The following is a 16,165-nucleotide window of genomic DNA, read 5'->3' as shown; positions in this document are numbered from 1 at the left end:
TCGACAAAAATGAACAGGATTAAGTGGCAGGCTGTGCAGAGTTTCAAGGGATCTGCAAGTCAAATGTAATTTGAGTCACTCACCACAATGATGTATCGTGGCCGGTACTGGATGGTGCCAAAGAGGCCAAGGATGACAATGATGATGTGGAAGAAGTTGGCAAGGATGGGGGCCCACTGGTAACCGAGGAAGTCAAAGACCTGCCGTTCTAAAGCCAATACCTGGAAGGCAGGGAAAGGAAAATGTCAGATTTTATCACACTAACAGGATGTCTTTTACAACAGTAACCTGCTGGGAGTTTTCACTTTATGCCTTTCTGCTAAAATCGTGGAACAAAGTTCTGATACTATTATAAACACCACTTGTTGATACAAACTAGTTTAGAGAAGACAATGTATCTTCACACTGTAGCCGACTATATCGAACCACTCAACATGAGCAGCTCAAGTATTTAGCCTCTGACGGTGGGAGTGCCCGGAGGTGAGTTTCACAAAATAAACAACGACAGATTTATCGATTCATCCCCTGCTGAGCTAAAGAGGAGCTCACTATTTCCAACCGCCCTGCCAGCGGCTGCCAGGAAGGAGAAAGATCTGGGAACTTTATGGGTGGTGAGGGTCTTCCTTAATAATACCACCGCAGTGAGCTCAGACACTTATTACAACACAGGCTTTACAAAACAGCGCGCACACACACACACACACACACACACACGCACACACAAGCACAGTTAAACCCATCACAATAAAAAGAAATTCCAGTCTTCACTCCCTCTTCACTAATGCTTTCAGGCCACTACTTCATACACAAGACTTAATTTAATATTGATATCCTTTTTATTTGACCATAATTCATTAAATACATTCCCCATCTTTCTTCTCTGCCCATCCTTTGTTTTGTTTTTTTACTTGTGGTGCTTTAAATGCTTCACACAAAGTAATTTGAACCTTACTGTGAGTTCCTATTTGCATCAACTCAATTAGCATGCCATTTGGGGGGAATGTTATGTGTGTGTGTGTATGTGTGTTGTGTGTGTGTGTGTGTGTGTGTGGGTGGGGTGGAGGGGGGGGGGGGGGGGGGGGGCTTTAATTAAAATTCCATTGCCAATTCCATTCCATTCTCTGTGTGTGTGTGTGTGTGTGTGTGTGTGTGTGTGTGTGTGTGTGTGTGTGTGTGTGTGTGTGTGTGTGTGTGTGTGTGTGTCTGAAGCAACGATGTGTTTCTCTGTGTGTTGACATGTCATTTACAGCCAAGCGCGTGAAGATGGATGAGGAAGGAAGAAAATCTCGCCTCTGCCGCAATGATAGGAGCACACCATGAGCACATCCATGCAGACACACACACACACACACACACACACACACACACACACACACACACACACACACACACACACACACACACACACACACACACACACACACACGCTCTCAGTTCACGGTGGTGGCTGCGCTTCCGAATGTAATGGAAATGTTACCAGCAACTTGCTGTGACATTGTGACAGGCAGGGCAGGGAGATGATCAAAATACTGAGTGATAATTAAAAATGAACACTTTGAGAGATCGTGAGAGCAAGAACTCCAGAGGCCGAGCGTGAAGCAACAATGGGGGGGTGAATGAACTGTGACATGCACCGGGCTTTATCACACCAATATCAAGAAATATCTCTGCAACTGAAAGATAAAGCCATTTACCGCGGTGGAGGCAGCAGAAAAACATGTCTGAGGAACCAAACTGAGATCGATGGGTAGAAAATTATGGAAAACTTAAAGAATTATGACAGAGAGGAGGAAAAAAATGTAAGGATACATCACAAGCGACATATCTTACCAGGAATCCATTGAGTCTCCTCCCTCCTAATAAATACTGTGAAAGAGAGAGGACTGGAGGAAGAGAACCATACATCTTCTGATCAACTCTGGGCGAGAGAGCTCAATAAAAGTGATGCAGGAGGATGCTGGCAGAAACGAGGTGTGCATGCGGCGGTCCATTTGGGTGTTTTGTTTACAGGCCTGACACTATTTGTGGAATAACTGCTGAGCTCGGACTTTGAGATGAGTTTCTTAATCACAATATTTACTCTCTGTGAGGATAATGATAATGATTATATATATTTGACTGCTCCCTTTTTAGCGCGGTGGACACACCAAGTCATTCCCACTTGCCGTGGATTCCCTTTATGCCACGACACTTGAACCAGGGTCCATCAAAGTCAGGGTGAAGACTTCTGTCTATATGTCACTAGGAGGAGACATTAATGACCCTAAATGTGTCTCTAATTTCCCCACAATTTGAATTTACTTCTCATAAACGGTTTGGTTGTTACTGTATAAACTGTCACCTGATCAAATCAATTAAATTGTGACCCCACTGAGGCCCAGAACGACACACATCTGGCTTTAACCTCTGCAACACTACTTCAATTAAGACTTCCATCTACTGAAATGAGTCATAATTTGATATTCACCAAAATGCACTGCGCCTACTAATGCCTTTTCCTGTTTTTAGCATTTTAATCTACTATTTGTCTACAGCCCTCACTTAAGTGGGAACCCTCTAATACTGTAGACTTATTCAACAGATTCTTCCCATACTCGTATGATACTGCCTATCCACACTGGATGCTAACAATAATTTGACTGGGGGCAAAGAAAAGGAAACGATTGGGAAAAACATATTCTGGAAATAGTTTAAAGGAGAGAAGCTGCATGTCCTCTGGTAATCATGGTGGGGGGGAAAGGAGATCCATTAAACAGGTTTTATTCTATTTGGCTCCATAAATGCAAAAAGCTTCAGGGCCTTGTGTGGGTGAACTTAGCACAATTTCCTCATTATAATAAAGCATGAAACTGTGAAGATGTTAGTGGTGCAACCTATGATTTTGTGCATCGAGCAATAAACAAAACTTTAACTGAGACTTTCAGATTATTTGTGATAATCTTTAACGTGAATGTTGAATTTGTGACACGTTAATAATTTCCATTTTAAAGACTTAGTGTCCATCTGAAACAGCAGCGGACAACACACATGTGAATACTACTGCAGTCCCAGTACAAGATAACGGCCATAGTAATTAATATGAGCCTTCTATCCGGCACACATATTTTATTCTGTGATGTGACATCCAAAGCCCTGGACTACTGGCAGGAAATATTTCCAATCAAGCTTGCTGTCAGTGTGTGTGTGTGTGTGTGTGTGTGTGTGTGTGTGTGTGTGTGTGTGTGTGTGTGTGTGTGTGTGTGTGTGTGTGTGTGTGTGTGTGTGTGTGTGTGTGTGTGTGCATGCGTGTGCGTGTGCGTGTGCGTGCTTGTGTGAGCGCATGTACACATGTTCCCCCATCTACAATGCTGCAGTAAGCCCATCACGGACACAGCTAACTCAATAATCCAGCAAGATGACAACAATCAATCAAGGAAAAGAGAGGCTCGTGGGCACACACACACACACACACACACACACACACAAACACACGCACACACACAATCGCACAAACACAAAACCCATGTGGCACAATTAGCCCACAATTCATAGGAAGCAGGTTACTGGAGAGTGGGGTGGAATTTGATCAAAAGATACCGACGCTCTTCCAGGAATTGAGAGCTGGCTACGTAACGACCCGTAAAAGCCTCCCACCGACCTCCTGCGAACACAAATGACTCCCTGTAGGGTGACGGAATCTCTTAGTGTGTATTTTGGTTTCGGGTGTGTGTGTCTATGTGGAGTAGCATGTTGCCCACACATACCACTCCTCCCACCATAAATACTGAGCAATTAGGGGATGGGGATGGCAGCAGGATGCAACAAGCCCCCTCAAAGATCTACTGCAGCCCATCCTTCGCGCTTTCGTTTCACTCTCACTTAATCTCTATTTTAACTCTCTCGAACCATCATTTACTCTGTGCTTCAGCCATCAGAGTCCAGATTAGGACCTCAGTCCTGCTGCCTTTTTTCCAGTACAGAGTCTCTGGGCGCGTGCACAAATACCAAATAGCTACAGAAACAATGCACCCCCCCCCCCCTCCCACGAAAGTCCTCCCTTTCTAAAAGTGATAACAGTGAAAATCAAAGCCCCAAAACATTTCAGTCATCTCTACTGTCACCAAGTCACATGTCACCATGAAGACGAAGAAGTAAGCAGTTCATAGCAGAGACGAGAAGATCAGAGGGAACATGTCTGACGGAGAGAGAACGTTTGATCTGCGTGGTGTGAGAGCTAATTAAGACGTGCATGTGTGCTCAAGATAAGTGTCTGAAAATGTATGAAAAACACTTTGTTTACAAAGCATCTAACCGTGACTTCAGACAGAAACATGTGGCAGGCTGTGTGGACAGTTGTTTGACTACTAACTGGATGGCAATGCCACGAGAGAGAGGACCTGATGGACCCCCTGCAGTGAGAGAACAGAGGTGACTGGTGGACCCCCCCCCCCCCCACACACACACACACACACACACACAAACACACACACACAGACACCACACCACCCCTTATTTCCACAGCTTTAGCCTGCAGATACAATAAATCACACCAGTGTTTCTCTGTGTGTGTGTCCTCTGTGAAATGTCCTCTGATAGCATGTTGCTGGTCCTGTCATCAAAATACGTGTGTGTGTGTGTGTGCGTGTGTGCGTGCGTGTGTGCGCCCGTGCGTGTGCGTGTTAATCTATATGACTTTAGGCTGCATGAATCAGTCTCCTCGGTGTACAGGCGAATAACTCTGACTCACACCCAGAGGAGCTGAGGGATGAACTGAAAACAGCTCCTACATTTTCCTTTATCTCCCAGTTATTTGTCTCCAAATTTCACAAGTGGGTTGATTTTAGTTGAGAAAGACATTATCCAATAAAGCCTCGCCTGATAAAACAAGACTCACAGGGGCAATTTGTAATTCAGTAACCAAATGATGAGCACCGTTTCATGCGTGTCCTGCCCTCTAACGGGTACTTTACTGCCTGCTGGGAGTCACTGGGAATAAAGACAGACAAGTCAGAGCGAAACCTGGCACATTACAAAAGTCAGCCATCTCTGATTCATGCCTTTCACTGCCTTATTGTTTTTTTTCTTTCAATTTTCCACTCAGAAAGTGATATAACCTCATAGTTACTCCGGTACGCTGAGTACCGGCACAGCCCTGTGAATCCGTGGTATTAATTTGGGCACTAAAATCCCCCCTAGGGTAACATTACACACACCTGACCACTCAGAAGTCAGTGAACACAGAAAATATTGAAAAATCTTTCAGTAGCACAAAACCTGATTATTGTTTGAGACTCTTGTTTTTACATTTTACTTATGAAATGGCTTGCAGGGGGTTCAGAGTCCTCTCCTCGGTTAACCTCTCCTCAGTTTCTTGCTTTGTTTTGCTACTTCCTAGAGGCCATGGGCTTAGGATTATGTTATTTATTTACAGACCCAACAAATGAACCAAAATAGCCTGATAGGGTTGTCTACATGATTACAGACAGCACCAAATGGATAAATGACAGTGTGACAATGTGACAACAGAAAGGTAAAATAAAATAAAAAAGTTAAACAACAAGTCATGCATGTATTGTGATCTCTTTCTGATGTATTGATTTAAATCCTACTGGGGGGACTGACGTACCCATTCGTAAGCCTCTGAATTTGGACAAATTCTGAACACCGAACAGCACTTTGTCCACTTCAGTATCTCTATTGCCAAGTAAAAACTTAAACTTTCACTGTGTTTTAGCTGTTAATTTACATGAAAACCACATTTTGAGTCAATGAAAATAAATTTTTTTGAAAACCACTCCCAGAGTGCAATGTTTCCCGAACCTGTCTCCGTCACAGTGTAAACGGGAAAACACAATGTTTTTCTGAAGCACATGTACACTACGGTCACAATTCATAATTGTTCTGCCATAAAAAGAACAGTGGATGACCCCCATAGTGTAAATTTACAACACTATCATCTATATAAGTGAAGATGCATTTAAAGTGGGCCAACAATAAGAAGAAAGCCAGTTTAAAGGAGCGTCAATGTTTAATTTTCATTGTTCATGCATGCAGGGAGGTTCTATAGTTTCTGATGTTTCTGTGTGTCAAAAAAAAACAAAAAACAGTTGATCACTGATGTTCGAACAGAGCCTTCAATGTGAGAGGAAATGAGAGAACATGCAAACTCAGACTTGAATCGCTTTCCCATTGTGAGGCGACAGTGGAGACCACGACACCACATCTCTACCTCATGCAAAAATTATGTTGTCTGGTCAAACAAAGTTAAAAAATCTTTCTTTTCTTTTTTGTTTTTCTTCTATAAAACGACCCAGTACAAGCTTTGATTAAAAAAAAAAAAAAAAAAAAAAAGGCACACATGCTCTCAGAGCTGTTGTTTCTTCAAGGGAATGCTAAAATAGTTTATTCACAGAGAAAAATAAAGAGCAAGACAACAACAGAGAACAGCAGTGGCTGGCTGCTTTTAATGTGCCATGCTTTGCACAGGCTTGTTTTTTTTTTACTCTGACTCCCAGCAGGCAGTAAAGTACTTCTCCAGAACTTTCTCCAATCCAATTTTTTCCCGTCTTGTCTGGGTAAAGTTATTATACTATGCTGCCTGCCCGGTGCTTGTGTAACAGTATAACTAATGGTGCCAGTCTCAGTGTGGGTGCATGTGTGTGGCTTTCATTGGGCACGTGGAGAGTTTGGATAGATAGATAGCCCTTGGTGGTGCCTGGTCGACCAGAGTTAAGGCAGGGATTAGCAGGCAGGGTGCTTCCATAAGCCACTTTCTTCTCCTCTGTTTGAAATATGGTCTTCACAGCGAAACACAGCGCCTCGTCCCTTTAAGTGCCACTCGGCTTGGGGTGGCGGCGCTAAACAGAGGACGAGGTAAGTGCTGGTGGTGGCTTGTTTTTTGATGAAGTGGCCATTTAAAGCTTATATGACACAAATAGTGCATTATTTAAGATGAAATATGCTTGGCTTTAAGAGCCCTTAGCGCTAATAACATGCTAATCTGTCATTGCTATTGGGAACACACAAATCCGCGCCACTGAAAGAAACACCATATAAGCCATCGCTTTGAACGAACTCTCCCTCCGGACTCCCAACAAATTACTTTAAACTTTTCACTTTTGTGGCGTGTCTGAGATGGAATGTTCTCTCTGTCACAGCTGCTTTGAGATCAAGCCTTTAAACATCCTCTAGACGGGAGTCAACAATCTTCTTCAGCTCAATGTAAGTGAGTGCAGCCGAGTTTAATCGGTTGGGTGGAATGAAGCCCCCTGGTCTCAGTGTGAGCTTATGTTCAGGCTCAGTCCCATCTGGCCTGTCCGATCTTCATCTCCAGCCCCCTATCTGCTCTCCAGGTACGTTGCCTCACTTTGCTTTGTTGGTGCCTGTTTATTTGCTTCACTGTCAATTATTTATTTCCACTCTTGGAAAAGTTATAGATGGATGTTGATGATGACAGTGAATCTCAGTAGAATTCCATTGAATCAATACTAAGCTGTCAAAAAAAAACAAAAAAACCTGTGTATCGAACAAATCAAGGAAAACCTTGGCAGTTCTACAGCCATACACACCCTACATGGATGTATTTGACCTACTGTGGTTATTCGGGTCCTGGACATAAGTCCAACCTGCTGAAAACTGTTTTATTTCTGTCTCAGTACAAACATTAAAAAAAAAAATGTTCCAGCCTGCATACCAGGCTGCTGGCTGGAGGTGTGTTTTTGTAATTCAATCACACGCGCATACTTATATATTCAGTGGTCCTTCTTCATCAGACCACTAAGTATCTGGAGCATGTAAGAAATGTAAGAAATGTGTGTCCCCTGATCCAGATGATGGTGAAGTAAGTTCTGCACTTTTTCACCAAACGGAGAACAGAACAATCAGCACCTGATTTACTTGACAAACTATTGACTGCAGCCATAATGCATATGTCGACTCCTCAGCATTTCAGAAAAGTTACAGTGTATTTTCCCCACACAGACATGGAGATTTCATGAACCTTCTGTCAGCTGAGGAGCCTCGGTGTTGCTGACCACTTTTCCTGACACGCAGTCCTGCAGGCGCACGTCCTGCAGCCTGACAGTCAGGCAGTCAACAAATATGACGTAAAAAAAATAAAAAATCTGAGAACATCATGGTGAGTCATCTTTTCTTCAATCAGATCCAATTGCACACCCGCCGTGTCTTGATGAAGCAGATGAATTGTGTTGTGAGTGTTAAACTCTTAATTAATCATAATTGACGATGATTCATTATTGTTGAAGCGACAGTTCAGGCTGTGTTTGTGGCAGCTTTCAGTGTTGTACTAAATAAATAAACTTGGCAGCATTTGATCTGACTGTTTTCCCTATCACCAATTAATGGATGAATTTGGTCTGCATTTACAGGATTTTAGCTCAATAATTAACAGTGACTTGACTAAGCTGAATTTACTGAGACTTTCACTTAAATCTGTCTTCAGGGACAGCAAACAACCTTCCTCACATGGCTGCCATGACTTAAAATGTTCAAATCACTCAATCTACCTCCCCTCTCTTATCTGCCTTCCACCATTTTGCCTTCGGCCAACAACTTTATCTGCAGAGGTGGCAGCAAATGTTCAATCATTAGAGGTTAATTGAAAATTTGCGACATCATCGAAAAAGAAAAAACTGCAGCAGGGCTGGATGTTATGACTCAATTCTAGCAGATTAATGTTAGGGTTAGGGTTAGGGTTAGGGTTAGGGTTAAATATAATTGAGTATATAATGAGTTTGTGTGTTTTTCTATTGTGGCTCCAAACCTTATGCTTGATGTGTGTTGGAAGCAAGAGAAAGCAGCCACTGTGTCACATACAAATCTGTGGAAACTAATTATATCAGGAAACATTCAAAAAAGATTATCTACATTGAATATAAAACACAAAAGAACACACACATATAGATACTTGTATTTTGAAGATAAGCAGATGTTAGCGAGCAAAATCGAGGGATAAAAACACAATCGAATGGAAGAAACCTTATAAAATGAGAAGAGAGCTCAAACCAGTCAATATTCTCTCCATTTCTGCTTCATCATGTCCCAGATTTAACAAAAAGCTGTTTAGGTTTTGCCCCAATTAACAAGTAGGCAATTTAGCTGCGACAGAGAGAATTTTCATCAAAAATATGCAGTCAAGAACGACAAACAGCTGCCAGCAGCTTTCACCCTCCAGCCCTACTTTCCATAATTGAGCCAGTAATGTTGCTCTTTTCATCATAACACCATCACTCTTCATATTTCATGCACTCCAGAGAAAGTTACGCCGCACGCATCCCCGTGTCCACCCATTTGATCGCAACAATTAGGAGGAAAAACATCCGTAAAGCCATCAACTGCTTGTAGAACAAGGACTGAATGTCAAAAACCGAGAGGGGAAATGTGAGTGAGATGAATATGCATCACAGCCATTCAACTGTGCGCGATCTGTCAAGATAGTCATCCCAGCTGCGGCGCTCCCAAAGCAATTTATTCCATGCCACACTATAACAAATGACACCACTGGAACCGCTGGAATGGAAAGAAAGAAATGGGCTTGCAAATAGTTTGAGTTTTATCTCCATTATAGCTTAATATTGCAATGTCACTGATGTGGAACACACACAGACACACTAACACACTTACACGTGCATGGCTGCGTACATGCACCCGCTCACATTTGCCAGGCCCAAGGTTTTCACTATAACCACATAATTAATGGCCTGTTAAATTGAAGACATTAAAATGGTGAACAGTTATAAAAGGGGCCACCGGGGACGAACAGGAGATGGGATTTTCATGAACGCACATATTATTATAAACCAACATGCACATGGCCTGGACAATGACTGTGGGGAAGGTGAAAAAGAGAAAAGGTAAGGTCACCACCTCTTTGTCAGTTGGCATGAAACCTGGCTGCTTTAATCCGTGCGTGCAGCCAAAAAAAGTGAAACGATCAAGTCGGTGGCAAACAAATGGCCCAGTGGTATCGGGCTGAATGCAGACTGAATGCAGTGCTGCGTTTTGGGCGGGTCAATTGTGTGGTGTGGTTAAAGGCTATATATGTCAGCCCAGCTATCTTTAGAGTGACAGTTGTCCTGAGAACAGGATGTGAGCGGAGCCCCATGTCTTCAGCATCTGTCGAGGAAGCGTGCTACACAGATTTTTTCATCATACATTTCAGTGTCTCCATTTTTGACAGGCAGTTTTTTTTTGTTTTTTTTTAATACCTGCAGGCATCTTATTGTATACATTAAGATTTCTGTGGCGATGCTGCGCCAGAAAGAGGAAAAAGAGGTGGGAAAGAACTAAAAAGAGACTGGCGAAGGGACGCGAAATGGAGAGATCTCGGGTCTCTGGGGCCGTGCTCTTAATTGCCCCAAAATAAGAGGTCAACGTGCCACCCACCCATCAACCCCATGTTTCTCTTTGCCCTTCTGTCTGTATCTCCCCCAAATCTCCAGTGACTGCAGCCCCGTTGATAAATCAGATAGTCATCAATAATTCAAACATATTCCAACCTGCCTTCGAGGGGTGGGAGGAAACTGGGAATGGGTTGGGTGTAGGGATGAGGTAAAGTAAAAAGATATAACACACAGCTTTGTAGTGTTTCGACGAGGAATCCCGAGTACACCGGTTACATTACACGAAAGTCAGAGATGTGAATGTGAATCTGTTGGAGTTTCTTCACCCTGTGACACAATGTTAAGCTGCTGTTTTATCCTTTTTTGTAAAGGAGGTAGTACGGTAGAATAGCAATCAGCACAGCTTGGTCAAGACCAGAATCAACATGCAAAAACACACTATGCTTAATTAAGATGGCCTACATGACCATCTAATAGAAAAGAATGTAACTTTACAGACGGAGTAGGACGGGATTGAGACCTTTATCTTATATTTTAGGAACCATCCACACTGTTGGCGAACCTAGAGTGTACGATCTCACATCTCTACCCTCTATCTCACATAAAATCAAAAGGGAGAAAGCAAAAAATTCCAACTTCATTGAATAAACTCTCCTTCACACGCACATGACCACCATTTCAACTCGGGAGATCATTATTGCTAATTGGTGTGAATGTGAGTGCGTGTGGTTGTCTGTCTCTCTGTGCTCGCCGTGTGATGGACTGGCGATCTGTCACCCATATTAGATTGGCTCCAGCAGCCCCGCGACCCTGAACAGGAGGAAGCAGTATAGAAGGTGGATGGATAATCGCCGCTAACAAAAATTCAATAGCGCCGAACCTTTTCAGGCCATTGACGCGCCGATCACTCTTTGCTGTTACAAAACCATGAGCAGGAGCTGACAGGAAACACTGAACTGATAGCAGTTTGATCAAGTGTGACTGGGATTTTACTTATAATGCACCATGCGGTTTAACTTCCCGGTGTGAAATACCTCCAAACAGCTGACACTTTGTTGCTAACAGCCTCCACCTTCCATTCAGCCAAAGGGCCGGGCTTATCGACACGCTGCTGACGCATGCCACAGCGTGCAAATGTAAATGTAAATATAGAACACAACTCAAGAGTATTATGGTCCAATATTCCATGTATTCATCATTCATTTGTAAAGCTTACATAATCATACACAACACTCATTAAAGTTGAAGTTTCATTGAGCACAACTCAACCCCCCCCCCCCCAAAAAAAAAAAAAAAAACTGGAAATAAATGACACGAGGTGGCCAGCACCAAGATTAGTATTCATGGACTAAACTTAGTTTATGGGGAGTCCAATCTCTGTTTTGCAAGCTGTGTCTAGTACACACAGACATTGCATTTTGTTTCTGCATGGATAATTCAGATAGGGATGCTATCTTAGTCTGTCCCCATCTGTGCAAGCCAAAACAAATACTGGGGGGAAAAAAAAAGTGTTTGTACCCGCAGTGATATGAATCACCGTTCAGAAAAGGCTTATGAAAACTTAATAGTGGGCCTAAGAGGAGCAGAGACAAAGAGAAGGAAACAGAGATAAAGAAGCTGTGACTGTCCAACCGATCCCCGCTGGACGACCTCCTCCATCAACTTGGCAGTGCCAGGGAAATCCAGTTCATCATCGCTGATCACACACGACTTTAAGTTACACATACACACACACACACACACACACACACACACACACACACACACACATACACACACACTCAACAAAATACCCACCACGCGACGTAATGAGCAGATGTCTGTAGCGTCTGTAATTGCTTTAATTGACACAGTCGAGCTCTTGCCAGCAACAGCTTATATATTTCTCCAGTTACCATATTCCTGATGCATCTCCTCACCTGGGAACTGGCAAGACATGAGTTGTTGTTTTTTTTTTTTGTTTGTTTTTTTTATAGTGGCAGTTACCCTCACCGCCTGGTGTCGTGGCCTGATAGCATTCAGAGTTTTATGGCGATGCAATTCACTCCAGCTGCTGTAATTATTCTTAATTACAGCTGTGTGATGCATTAATATGGCCGTGCGCGTGTGTGTGTGCATGTGTGTGTGTGCGTGTTCGGAGCGGGGGGGGAAACAGTAGGTTGACAGACATCCAACAACTCTGAACTTATGAATATTCACCAGGAAATTTGAATTTTAGTGCTCTAATAGAGGAAATGAGATAGTGGAATCTCGGGGAAGAAAACATCTCCAATTCTTTGTAATATGTAGGAGATGACGTGACGCCTGCCAAGGGATAATGTCTCGCCTTCAGAGATAAAACTCTTCAGGATGTGGCGTTCCGCTTTCCTGCTGAAACTTTCTTGGAAGCACTTTGGTTGAACTCGGTGTTGTTCTCTGAAGCCTTCACTACAAAGTTAGTTTATTCTGTCGTCAAACACATTAAAAAAAAGAAAAATGGGCAGTGTGATGCAAGATATTAAAGTCACACACACACACTCACATATTGCTTCTGGGCAGTCTGGTTGGTAGTTTTTACAGGTGAAGATGAGGTGAAACCTGCAGATTTCTCTTGTGTCTGTGCTGAAGGCTGCTGCAGTGACAGCGGCGTGTCCTAAATATGCTCAAATCAAACCGCTCCCTCAGACACCGCTGATAGGTTTTTGTTCTCCTCGTCTGTGATCAGATGAAACACCTTCCAGCTCTTCCCTTTGTCTCTCTCGTCTTTGTCAAAGCTGCACATCCTCCACTTGTACAAAGGCTATAATCTTTACCAAGCATCGGACCTATAACTCATAGTTCAGAGGGCGCAGCTGTGCCGGTGGGTGTGTCTGAGTGTGGAGACGGCTGCATGAAATAGTGCCTGAGTGTATGTGAGGTCAGTGCTGCCAGAACAATTGCGGCCAGAGATTTCCGGGGTCGACGTTCTGCTTTGACTTCATTACCCTTGCTCAGTGTGATTATATGTGTCCGCCTGTCTGACCCTCCCTGAAAAACCACCATGACCACTCGGGAGGCCTCCTTCATCTATCAGCCACCAGCAGCCTCTACTGAGGACGACGTCTTGGTCACGGCCAGTCGCTGACATTACACACTGCATCTTGGACCGCGTCGTGTATCAGAGCGGTGGAAAGCCATCCATGCCAGGTCAGCATCGGGTCAACTCCTCAAACAAGCGACCCGTTGAGACAAAAGAAAAAAGAGCTTGCCTGTGTCTGCAAGAACAAACAAATCATTACACAGACAGGGCTTCCTGCCAGTGCTCGCTATTCTCTGGGGCTGATCGGGCTTCTGACAACCCTCCAGCCTCACTGTCTGGAACAGTTAGACTGAAAAGGAAAGAGGTAACGGAGGCGTTTCGATCAATACCGGCTCATTATCTGTTGCCTTCTGTCCCAGAGAGATGAGTCCCATTGCTCGGCCTGTTGATGAGGAGAGCGCACCACAATTCAATTAGGGGGATGGCCGAGATGCCAAAAGAGGTTTGATCAAAGCACTCTGCCCGGCTAATTAGCGCACGCAGCGGTTCAACGGGGGCTATTTTTACATCTGAGGAGCACGCCACGTTGTTTTGTTAATGGTAGTTTTACCCCGTAATGGACTGGGAATAACCTGGCTCATTGTCAATGCATAGGTTTCAGCCAGGAGAGAGTCGGGGTCCCTCGTGCTGCTCGGCACACACACATGTATATTAATGTGAGCAGACACTTGCGTATAGATACACACACAACCCCGATGACCTCTGGAAAGGTCAGGCAGGGTTTAGTGCAGCCCGCTCTTTGCAGGTTAAACTCATCAGCGTGTAGGTGTGTGTCTGTGTTTGTATGTGCTTTCCCTGGACAGGAAGTGTCAGGTCATGCAGAAGTAGTGCCAAGGGAGAGTAAAGCGGTTTCCACAAGTCTTCAGGGACTTTTTAGGCGGCCGGCTGACAGCTTTATCAACCTCGTAACAAATGGTCGACCTCGTTCTCTCTAATGAGGCAAAAAGGTTGGAAGTCGGCAAAAGAAAAACAGGTGTGTCGCTCAAGGAGGGTTCGTAACCATCCGCTCGGAAACCTGCCCGAGAAACCGAGTCAAGTGACCAACCAAGCGACCCATCGACTGTCGAAGCTCCCCAAACTTCACTCTCCGACTCAATCCTGCGAGACAAACAGGTGAGACACACTGACTCTATTAATTTCTGAAGATGAAGCGGGGAAAAGAACAGCGGGCTTCTGAGGCCGATAACAGCAGCAAGTAATTCAAATGACAGCACGAGAGAGAACTGAAGCTCAAGTCGATTAATCTTTTTTTTTTTTTCCTCCCTGAAAAATCATTAAAACTCAGTCAGAGATTCATTTCAAATGTAAATGAGCAGCTTCTTATATTTCTGAACATGAAACAAAACCACAGCCAGAAACCTGTGGACTGGTGTTAAAATGTTGGCGTGTAGATATACACCTTGACGGTATCAACGTCTTTACAACGTAATAATAGCTGAGGCCAAAAACATTGCCTTATTGTTTATTTTGTCTTTAAAAATCACTCCTTTGCATGATTCAATTTGTCTGAACTTTCCCATTCCGGTCTATGTCCGGGGGAAGATTTTACTGCTATCCTTTAGTTGTTAACAGTGGCATTTACTTGGGGGGAGCTTGTGGCGCGAGCAAGCTCTGTCTTAATACCCTCATAAATAACATTGTCACAGCCTGTCAAGTAAACTGTGCTCAGGGATAGTAGCAAAAAGACAAGCTCGGTGAGAAGCGTCGTCTGAGACTGCACAGTTACCATCAGTAAAATGTCACCACAGCATACAAGCCACTGATCTGAGACCAAAAGGCTCCAGCTCGACCCCAACCTCCGAGATCTGGTGTCTTCTCGCGGACAGTCTCGCAAAGACAAAGAGTTCTTCACGAGGACATTTCTGAAGCCTCGGGATCAGACAACTAACTTACCTGTGAACTGACGCCACAGTGATGAAAAGTTACCTACTGACTTGAAAACAAGCAGAGCTCTGTGGCATGGCTGTGAAAATATTTAAAGGTTGCATTGGACAGTAAAACCATCACATTGGTTAAACCACTATCTTTACTCCAGCAATATGGCCAGACATCACGCAGCTTGTTAGTTCAACACTGTCACCACAGGAGACTGTTGGTGCTGAGAAAAGTGGAATTCTTCAGACCACCATGTGTTTACTGTCAGGCTCAGACTCACTCAGCAAAAAATACACATTCTATGTGATTTCTAGTGAGAGCAGACTCCAAGTGTGTGTAAGGAGGGCACGAGATATAATTCAGCTTGATATACCTGACAGTATTACAGCGTGAGTTTTTGGAATTCTACCACTACTGCTTTAAGGTTTTCCTGTCCGGCGAAAAACCTTGGTTCGAAGCATTCTGTCGACGCTACAGCAGTGGTAGTAGAACTTGTGAAAGAGAAAGAGATCCACTCACCAGCTGTAAAGTGCAAATAAAGATGAGGGTGCATCGTCCGCTGCAGCAGCCCATTGTGTCAGCGGGGGGAAACGTGACTGAGAGGAGCAGAACGAGTCGGAGGGGCTTCACAGCATGCAGACCACACTCAGTCTTGATCGGAGCACCGGCGTCCCATCCTCCCGTCCAAGCTCCGGGCTCTCTCTCTCTCTCTCTCTCTCTCTCTCTCTCTCTCTCTCCCACACACCCTCAAACAGACAGACAGACACACACACACGCGGGCGCGCGGCTGGGTCCTGTAGGTGGCTGCTCCCGGTGCGAGTCTGTTACCAGTCCGGACGCACTCGAGGTGACTGGCTGGGAGGATGGCTGTGCGTAAAAAGGAGGAGGAGGA

The 16,165-nt window shown here is 44.1% G+C and overlaps 1 protein-coding gene across 2 annotated transcripts in view; it reads right to left on the bottom strand.

Annotated features, from left to right (window-relative positions):
• The window catches only part of nkain4 (sodium/potassium transporting ATPase interacting 4), a 45,821-nt gene extending 29,904 nt beyond the window's left edge, over positions 1 to 15,917 (bottom strand). For both annotated transcript variants that reach the window (XM_080496688.1, XM_080496689.1), the window contains exons 1-2: positions 15,793 to 15,917; positions 84 to 221 (exon numbers count right to left, since the gene is read on the bottom strand). In XM_080496688.1, the coding sequence (XP_080352814.1) occupies positions 84 to 221; positions 15,793 to 15,846 (192 nt within the window). In that variant the 5' untranslated portion in view covers positions 15,847 to 15,917. The remainder of the gene's footprint in view (positions 1 to 83; positions 222 to 15,792) is intronic.
• Positions 15,918 to 16,165: the final 248 nt, after the last annotated feature.

Source organism: Blennius ocellaris (assembly GCF_963422515.1).
Source record: "Blennius ocellaris genome assembly, chromosome: 5".
Lineage (NCBI taxonomy): Eukaryota > Metazoa > Chordata > Actinopteri > Blenniiformes > Blenniidae > Blennius > Blennius ocellaris.
The sequence above is the reverse complement of the archived record's forward strand: the minus strand, read 5'-3'. Positions and strand labels throughout refer to the sequence as shown.